Source organism: Taudactylus pleione, unplaced genomic scaffold (assembly GCF_031769625.1).
Source record: "Taudactylus pleione unplaced genomic scaffold, aTauple2 ptg000296l, whole genome shotgun sequence".
Lineage (NCBI taxonomy): Eukaryota > Metazoa > Chordata > Amphibia > Anura > Myobatrachidae > Taudactylus > Taudactylus pleione.
This window is the reverse complement of record NW_028284698.1, coordinates 8,967,092-8,977,511: the sequence shown is the minus strand read 5'-3', so window position 1 is coordinate 8,977,511 and position 10,420 is coordinate 8,967,092. Positions and strand designations below refer to the sequence as shown.

The following is a 10,420-nucleotide window of genomic DNA, read 5'->3' as shown; positions in this document are numbered from 1 at the left end:
GAGACCACCTAGGGTGTGTGGCCATGTATATCTTAATGGCCACCAGCATTCGACTAATGTGCAGGTGGTTTGTGATGCAAGCATGAAAGCAATGAGTGTTGTGGTGGGTTACCCTAGTGCATGTCATGACTGTTATCCTCAGTCAGTCAGCCCTTCATGTCAAATTTTTGGCCAGAGAAATGGTGGAGGGATGGCTACTGGGTGAGATGTTTGTAGTGTTATTTTGAATCACACAATACACTATTTTTTAACTAAAACCAACAAAAAGGACTATAAAAAGTTTTTGTGTTGATCATTTTAAGGGCACTCTGGGTATGGCTGTTGCTTCCAGAATCCCCTGCAGAGGCCAAATATAATTGAGCACATAAGGGCACTAGAGCATTGATTGAAAGGTTTTTAGGACTACTAAAAACTAGGTTCCGCTGTCTTGACAGTTCTGTGGCCATTTGGCTTTACAAACCAATAATAAAATGGGACATTGTGCTCAGCTGCTGTCTATTACATTATCTGTGTTTGCGTCACCAACAAACACATGATTATGTAATAGACAGTGAGCAGGTAGTGGATTTGTTTGTTGCAGGCGACAATTGTAGTACAGACTCAGGAGACACATAAGGCAGAACGTTATCCACCAACACTTTAGGTGTCAGTTAAATTTAATTTATTTATGTGTATTGTTATGCTTTGCATAAAGCTGAGTTATTGTTTTTTTTAATATAATTGTAAATTAAAGAATAAAGCTACATATTTTCACCTAACTTTTTAGGATGTAAATTTGTACAATGCAAAGCAATTACATTGATCTAAATCTTGTTTGCTATGATACACATCTCTATGTGTTTGTTTTTTGAAAAATGATAGTTTTTTATGCAATTTAAACATTAATATTTAGGGCCGTAATCAATTAGGTGCGAAAAGCCGTTTTCTGCGTCAAAAAAAAGTTTAAAAAACACTTTAGATCACCCCAAAGAAGTACTTTTACTTTGGGGATGAAAAAGTCCAAAGTTGGGGGACAAACTTAAAAAGTAGCGAAATAGACTCCAGGGCGCCCCCCAAGTATGCCCCAGGTGTTTTTAAGATTGCAGGTGGTTGCAGCAGGTGGATTTTTTATGTTTTTAAAACTTCACTTTAGCAACTTTAAAATATGCTTGCACCCATTTCCGTGTACCCCAAATTTTCTGGGACTACTTATTTGCTGCTAAAAAAACCTGCTAAATGCTGTTCTTCACCACTTCTGCAAATACTCTAATTATCAGCTATTGAGAACATTTAAGTATCCCAAATACCTTCAGCAGGCCTATTCGGGGGTATCTATAGTGATCCCCAATGTCAGTGCAACTTTTGGGGGGTGTCAAGCTGATTTCCCTAAATCTGACAACACTTTTCGTCTGTTTGCATTTCGCCGGGTCCTGTTTTCGCTGATTCCTAATTGAATACGGGGATAAGCGGGGATGAGCTCGATATTTTTTTTGCATGGAAAACCAGTGATGTCGGCGAAAAGTCCTAATTGAATATGCCCCTTAGTTTTAGAAACTAAATTTAAAAAACAAAAACAAACATCTTCTTCAATCAACAGTAAGTAAAGGACATCTTCATTTTGCTTGGAACAACAACTTTACTGACACTTTTAAAGAAGAGACAATCAAGGAAGTCTGTGTAAACATATAGATTAAACATACAAACTCAGGGTACACTGCAATGTTTGGTCAGATTTTGTAAAGCATTATCAAAATAAACATGTTGTACATGTTTTTTAAACCATTAAAAAAAAAATAGAATGCAAAATAGCCAAACATAAATGGTACATTAATGATATTTTAAACATACCAAGGTAAACAATGTAACACAGCCCAATCAGCTGTTCAACTGCATTAATGAAGGTTTTCAGAAGTATGGGTATAAAAAGCAAGAAATTAAGTTTTTACTTTTTACAAAATTGTAATGTTTGTTTTACCTCCAAAAAACATCACTGCCGACCCCTAGAGGATTTGGAAGATGGTGGATGGGACGCTTGGTCTGCTCGTCTACGCAGTGCACGCCTTACAGGAGTTACAACAGGTATGTTTTTAGGGGCCGTGCCAGCTGATGTACTGGATGATGTGTCAGGGAGGGGTCTCAGGATTTGGTTACCTAGTTGTGAAATTGTAGAATTTAAATCACTTACTGCAGCAATTTGGCCTTGATAATGAGCAATGAGGGTCTGTTGGTTGGTTGTTTTGGTTTTCATCTTATTTAGGTATGCCTGATGGAAGCGTTGGTTGTCTTCCAAAAGCTTAATAAATGAGTCATGGAACCTAAGGTTGTCCCCCCTCATTAAATCAAGTGTGTTACCCAGCCGGGTTATCTCAGTTGATAATGTGCTAACATTTCTGTTGACAAGTTGTGTGCTTTTGGTTTGAGCAGCAATGTGATTTGTGTTTGTAGGCAATCTAATCTAATCGGTATGACCCCATGCCGGTGGTTAAAATCCCAACAGCGGCAGGCCGAAAAGGATGAAAATCCCGATCGTCCCCAAGTAAGTATTCACTAACCTATTCTACCTCTTAACCCTCCCTTAGGGGTGCCTAACCCTAACCTTCCCCCAGTGCCTAACCTTAATCCCCCCTCTAAGTGCCTAAACCTAATCCCCCTTCCCCGCCGCCTAAACCTAAGTCCCCCGGGGGGTGCCTAACCCTAAATCCCCCCAGGGGGTGCCTAACCCTAACCCTCCCTCCCTCCCCCTAGCCTAACCCTAACCTCCCGGGGGGTGCCTAACACTAAGTCCTCCCTGGGAGCCCTAAACCTAACCCTCTACCCCCCCCCGCGGCTGTCCGCGCTCGGCACCCGGCTTCACTTTGATCGGGATGCCGGGCGCTGGTCTCCCGGCGTCAGCAAAATGACAGGCGTCTAGGTTTAGACGCCTGTCATTTAACTCTCCCCGGGATTAAGCAGTCGGGAAGCCGGCTGTCACGATTAAGTCAGCCGGCTTCCCGGCTGCATACCAATCTATTTGTTGGCTCTGATGTTGGGACCATGTGGCCCAAAACTGATCCTCACGACTTTGAGGAAGGTCCGAAAGGTTAGTCATTTCTTGTGGTGGGGGTGTTGGCACATTTGGAGGAGTATTAGGAACATGTGACACAGGTTCCAAAGCTAAGTTAAATGTCTTTTCACTAATTGGATCCTCCTGGATGTCTGGAGAATGAGTTGCAGGCAGGTTATCCGTTTCGGCCTCTAAAGGGTAAAAAATTTGTAAGTTTTTAATTTGAACTTTTAAATATTCATTTTTATTCTGTTAACATTGAAGAGTGACCTAATAGTGCCAAAAAATTAAAAACACATGGAAATGACATTTGTGAATTTACAGTCTTTAAAATATTTTTGGGGTATTAAAGTATTTGTTATAATCCAAAAAAAACATTAAGAAGTCAAAATAATAAGTTTAATTAGGCAAGATGTAGTATCGGTAAAATGTAATACTGTAAGGTCGCAGATTTTCATTTAGGTTGATGTGTGTTGATTATGGCTGATCCATGTGTTTGTTTTGTATATTCAAACTATAATTACAATTGTGGCATTGCATTAAAACTGACTCAAAGTGTCCTTGAAAAATTACAGCAGGCTCTTTAAAGAAATGTTTTAACTATTTAACAACATTTCTCAATGCATACATTTAGACACATAGCTTTACATTATTTGCACAATGTAATTGCTTGGCCAAAAGCCTTTTGATCATGTTTGTTGAAAAATAGCAAGGCGATTGGTTGTGTGTGTGTATCTGATTACCAATACTGCTATTTTAAACACAAAAAAAACATACTCACCAAGAGGCTGCTGGGAGTGGAGTGGCTCAGTCACTACAGCTTCAACCACTGACTGCGGGGCCCTTGCTGGGGATCTTCTTGATGTCCGTGGGTGATTTGGACATTCCGAAGATGTACCTGTATTTTTAAGGGAAAATACACCTGTTACATGATGCAATATGTTTACTGGGTTACACCATTTCCATTTTTAAAGAAAATTACCAGGTCTTTCATCATCAGGCTCATTTGCTAGTGGACGTGCACGCCTCTGTTTGGTAGTTTTTTTGGCTGTAATTAGATGTTTTGAAAAAATGAATTCACCTTTTAAATAATAATAAGAAATACTTGAACCACAAAAAACAAGGTGAAATACTATAATCACATTAAGAAGTAGTTATATTTATAAAATAATCAATTAAAATGTATGTTAAAATTATATTTGCTAAATCAGGAATGTGTTGGCATGCATAATTTAAAGAAAAACATAAGTCATGCAGAAGCAACTTCAGGCTAAAGTATTTGTAACATTGTTTAATAAATTAATCATAAATAATCTACATGTCCATTTAGAACATATTAGGCTCGAAAGCCGAGATCCGGGGCAAAGTATAGTGGATCACGCCTTTTCGCCTGTCGGAAACTTACCTCCGTATTTGGGCTGTATTCAATTAGCCGAGAAAAGTTGGAATCCTTGAAAAAGTATCGCCGATTGCGACTTTTCGCCATGCGGAAACATCTCCGTATTCAAATAGAAACACTTTTTGCGTACACGAAAATGCAATGCAATGTAATAGGCGAAAAAGATACGCTTCTTAATAGGTGGAGAAAAAAATTGCTAAATTACTATTTTGGGGTGCAAAGGTGGGGAAACAACTCAGCACCCTTGGTACAGCCCCCCAAAGGATAACTGTGTAAAAAAACACCTTTTTGGAACACCACAAAAAAGCACTTTGAAAATGGGGGTGAAAAAGTACAAAGTGGAGGTACAAACAGAATTAGACTTTTGTGGGGTCTGCAAGTATGGGGGAGGTGTTATTTTGATTGCAGGCGCTTGCTTAAGGTGCATTTTGTATGATTTAAAAATCGTAACTTTAGCGACTTTAAAGTTTAAACCATGCTTGCACCCATTTTCAGGTACCCAAAATTTGACAGGACTACTTATTTTCACCAATAAATACTGCTTAATGCTATTCTTCACCACTTGTGTAAAGATGCTAATTAGAAGAAATTGTCCCCAACTTAAGTACCCCAAACAGCTTGATTAGGGCTATTCGGGGGCATGTACATTGATCCCCAGTGTTAGTGCATATTTTTTGGGGTGTCAGGCTGATTTGCCCAATTCTGACAGCTCTTTTCGCCTGGTTCACATTCCCCGGGTTTCGTTTTCACGTGTTTTGGAATTTAATACGGCGAATAGCTGGGGTGTGCATGGAAAGTTTTCGCGGCCAGAACATGCAATGTCGTTGAAAAGTACGGCATGCGAAAAAGTATCGCGGGTGCGAAACTAATTGAATACTACATGAAATAAAAATAATTTCCAGGCTGCCTAGGACGATCTGTGTCACGCACATATGTCCTATGCACAACTTCAGGCAGAATCAATGCCTTCATTGGCTCTTCATATTCCAGGTAGGTGGCAATATAGGGGGAGCCACCACCTGTACCAGTAGCTGATTTGGCCTCATCAGACATCTTCTGCTTCACTCTCCTTTTGATGTCTGAGGGTCGCTTTTTACAAATGTCCATGGTACACCTAACTGGACCCTCTGCATTCACAGAAGCCACCACATACGCCCATATGGCATTTTTTCACCTAGTGCTAACCCGTACAACCAAACAATTGATAATGGTGCTGCTGTCACAAGCCGCCGCACTGCGAATGCAGTGCAAGACGAACGCCGGGCGAGCATTCACTAGACTCATCCTATCTCCTGTCCATCATTCCGGGAATACTCTGGATTGGCTTCTGCATCTATTTCTTCTAGGTGCGAATGCTGCTCCGATGCCAGTGATAGAGTATTCATGTTTCCGGTTCTGACATTGTCTCCTGTTATCCAGTCGAGCTCCAGTTAATTCATTGCCAGTATCCACTAAGGTCCAGATCTCCCAGCCTTCCACTCGCACCATCAAACTAAACAAGGTGGTTTCCGCTGGGTCCACAGGTCGACTTGTTTTTTGAGCACTGCAGTCCATCGGCTCACCCTGCTTTGGGCCGCAATCAAAACACACAGCGGGAGGTGGGTTGTTTGATTTAACAACTAAGACTTGGGTTCTAGGATTAGGCACCAGCTGGAACCTCTGCTTGGCTTTACTCACTTTCCCAAGAGTCAGGTACCATTCACGGAGCAAGTTTGGCAGCCCACTCCTCCTTGGGCCATTTTAAAAGTACAGCAGTACACTCAAAGGTGCACAGAAAAGCTTCAACGTCATCAGATGGGGTAAGCTTCTGTATCATCTCTCGCTCATGCCCACTTTTCCTCATTTCAGTTAATTCCACATGTAATAACTGAATTTGAGTCTGTTGACCCTGAATCAAAGTTTGCTGTCCTTGCACCTATGCTTGCTACCCTGCTGCTAGTTCAGCAAAACTTTTCAAAAGCTCCTCCATTCCACACTGCTTTATCCCATAATGGACAATCTTAGGAGGCCTTATAAACTCTCTTTGGTGTGCCAGTTTAAACTAGAGCAAGTTACAGTACAGTTGCATACAGTTTTATCGCAATGGCCGCTTCACCATAGATAAACATACAAACAATATATCTGGCTTCAAGCCACATGCATAAAAAAACTATTTTGCACAAGCTGTGAAAACTGCCAGCTTACTTAACTGTACTTTAGGTTCCGTTTGCCATGTAGCAGCATTCAGCAATGTGTCCCTGTTTGGGCGCCAAAGGTGAAAAGAATCATATATGCTGGATTAAAAGGTTCAAGCAGTTCTTCTATTTTCAGGCAGGTAAACAGCATCAGGTAAGCTTCGGACAGCAAATACTTCACAGCATGGCAGTTTTCAGTTCATAAGCAAGTTGGCAACACATCCATATGATTTCCTATCGTAATCCCACACCCCCAGCCTATCGTCCGGGCGACTGATTCACCATCGGAAGCATTTTGGATTTGTACTGACACAACTTAAAGCCAGATAACAGGTGCTGCTAATTAGCCTTGCTTTGTGGCTTACAGCTGATCCCAGGAAAACCTGGACTGGATGTCATTACCATGCTGTTAACTGCTCCATCTCTGTACAAACCTGATGCTCCACATTAAACTCATGTGAAAGCATGCTGTCCCTGTCACAATTTTTATATATATATATATATATATATATATATATATATATATATATTAGCTGGAGTATCTGGCGTTGCCCAGGATTTATCAGAATGTTTGTTTACACATCATCCTCCAACCAACCTCTCCTTAGGCAGGCCTCACGAAAACTGTGACAAACTTCCCCATCAACAGTCCTAAGGTCTTCGAAAGAAGTAGGACCTGTAACGGTGTAAAGCAAACTTCGGAGATAGAAGCATTCAAAATTTGTATGATGTACAGTGTAAACACGGTCAAGAGCTTCTTTTGCTCTGATACCAGGATGACCATTTACAGCGACTCCCTGCTTTCTACGCAGAAAAACTTTTGGAGAAGCATTCCATGAGTAATATTTTGGCAGCTCACAGTGCAGCAAGGTCCTTGCAAAGTCATCATTTTGACACAGTTGGAAGAAAGAAGTGAATGTTGTTGCATAATTTGGTATAGTTAGAGAGCTGAGAATGCTGGCAAAGCCTGTTAAAGTTCTCTTCGATAATAAACACTAAGATCATGACAAAACATGACAACACAAAATGCTTGCTCCGAGGCACTACCCATATGCCGTGAGGCCCCATAATGAGTGTCCAGCAAAAATTGTGTTTTATAATTAACTAAAAATGAACAGTAATTAATTTCCATTTAAATTTTTTTTAGTTGCCTCCGCTGTGTTTTAATACACTCGTATGGAAAATGTCACGATGTTTGCTTGTAAACTATGGATTTGTATAGAAAAACAGAAGTACAGAAGGACACATTTTCGCTTTTATATAGTAGAAAAGATAGAAAAGAAAAAATAATAGATAAGCTAAATCCTTTTCTATTTCCATACCTGACCTGTAGAGGGTTGAATGTTATGCAAAAATGTTGGTTTATAATTAAATACAAATTAACAGTAATTAATTTTGATTTAGTAGAGAAGATAGAAAAGAAAAAATAGTAGATAAGCTAAATCCTTTTGTAATTCCGTACCTGACCTGTAGAGGGCGAATGCTATGCAAAAATGGTGGTTTTTCATTAATTAAAAATTAACAGAAATTAGTTTAATTTCAATTTTTTTAGTTCCCTCCGCCGTGTTTTAATACGCTCGTACAGTATGTAAAATTTCACGATCGTGGCTTGTAAACTGTGGATTTGTATAGAAAGACAGAAGGACAATTTTTTTTGCTTTTATATAGTAGATATATATATATATATATACACATGTATATATATATATATTTATAATCAGCAATTCTTTCTAACTTTTTATAGCATAACCCAAAGGTTCCCAAATTCCACCATTGCAGTCCATATTTTAAGGATTTCTATGCTTGAGCACAGGTGGGTTAATTAGTACCTCAGTCATTTTGATTTAACCATCTAGACCAGGGGTGGGGAACCTTTTTACTGCCGAGGGCCATTTTGATATATATAACATTATTCACGTGCCCGATGCAGGCCACGACCCCTCCATGTGATGTCACACAGGGGCGGGCCACAATCGCAGGTGATTGTAGCAATGCCTGTAGCATCCTGAGGATGCTCCTGAAAGCTGTATTGGCAGTGGTGTGACCGTCTGAAGCATCCTAAAGATGGCCCAGATGGCACTGCTGCATAGATTCAGGCTGCAGGGTGCCATTCTAGGCACCCTGCAGCCAGATGAGGCTTGCAGAAAAAAGGTCTGAGGGCCAGACCAAATGATTCCGGGGGCCTTATACCCTGGACAGTGCTGCTGGCATTGCATGCACCAGTAATGTGTGAATGGGAAAAAAGGCAAAAGACAGAGGACCGGTACAAGTGAGCCGCACCATGCATCCCACCACGCAGTGTTGTACTTAGTCTTTTCGATTTTATATCAACTCCATTGTGACAAACATACCATAGACATGAGGGGAATTAAACGCCAAGGATTTTCATCATTAATTGTCCTGAGATTAGCTTGCAGTGTTAGGGTTAATTGTAAGTTGCTGGGTAGTTATGGATGTTACATTAGCCAATAGGGTTGCACGGAGTGGTGTTTGTCTTGGTTAAGGTTGAGGAGGTTATATAAGAATTGGACTGAGAGGATTCTGTATCTTGGAATCTTCAATTGTGTTGGGCACCGCAATAATTAATGGGCGACCAATGTAGCAATTCAATTGTTTTGGGCGACAATTAATTATCATGTATAGCAGCTTACTCCATCTGAAGTCCTGGTTGGTGCACCAAAACTGCCTTTTGGGTGCCCAAACCATTGATTTTTCACACCTTTCTGCTTGCTTCCTCAGGAGGGGCGAGCAGAAATGCCGGTGCCGACGGCACAGTTACAGCTGGGCCATATAATAAGTAGGGGTGAGCGGGTTCGGATTTCTGAAATCCGAACCCCCCCGAGCCCCCCCGATCCGAGTCCGATCCGAATCAGGCTTGACTTTTCCCGCCTGATTCGGATCTGAAATCGAGGCAAAACGTCATCATCCCGCCTTCCGAGTCTCGCGGGTTTTGGATCCTATATAAGGTACCCACGTCGGCGCCATTTTCTCACTCGGCTGTGGACAGTGAAGAGGGAGGGTGGGAGTTAGGGCTGTGTAGTGTAGTGTAGTGCTGCTGTTGTCCACTACTTCAAAGTCCATAGGGGCTGGCTGTGTTGTGCTGTGCTGCTGTTGTTAATAGGGGCTGTGTCCACTACTTCAAAGTCCATAGGGGCTGGCTGGACTGTGTTGTGCAGTCAGTTCTCCATAGGGGCTGTGTCCACTCCAAAGTCCTGTGCAGTGTCCCAGTCCTAAAGAGGTGCTGTAGTGTTGTCCAGGGGGTGCTCTGTCCAACAGGGGTGCTCCCCCCAAGTGCTAAAAAAATAATATATTTTCTGTGTTTGTGAATTGTGTGCGCAGTAGCCGCACGTGCATCAACAAAGTAGTGCCAAGCGTGCGCCTGTGTCATAAGTAAAGGGCCGGCTGGCTTGACCGTTAAAGGGTGCTGTAACCCCCAAAAGTACACTCCAGTCCAAACCAAAAAAAAAATATTTTCTGTGTTTGTGAATTGTGTGCGCAGTAGCCGCACGTGCATCAACAAAGTAGTGCCAAGCGTGCGCCTGTGTCATAAGTAAAGGGCCGGCTGGCTTGACCGTTAAGGGTGCTGTAACCCCCGAAAGTACACTCCAGTCCAAACCAAAAAAAAAAATATTTTCTGTGTTTGTGAATTGTGTGCGCAGTAGCCGCACGTGCATCAACAAAGTAGTGCCAAGCGTGCGCCTGTGTCATAAGTAAAGGGCCGGCTGGCTTGACCGTTAAGGGTGCTGTAACCCCCGAAAGTACACTCCAGTCCAAACCAAAAAAAAAATTATTTTCTGTGTTTGTGAATTGTGTGCGCAGTAGCCG

General features: G+C 41.6%; 1 protein-coding gene across 1 annotated transcript; it reads right to left on the bottom strand.

Moving 5' to 3' along the window:
* Positions 1 to 1,966: 1,966 nt before the first annotated feature.
* On the bottom strand, positions 1,967 to 5,588 carry LOC148511703 (uncharacterized; the record flags this gene model as incomplete). The annotated part of the gene is made up of 5 exons (XM_088482882.1): positions 1,967 to 2,387; positions 2,982 to 3,213; positions 3,804 to 3,920; positions 4,005 to 4,126; positions 5,299 to 5,588. Coding segments are annotated over 5 exons (1,182 nt in total), but the record flags the coding sequence as incomplete, so codon positions are not given.
* Positions 5,589 to 10,420: the final 4,832 nt, after the last annotated feature.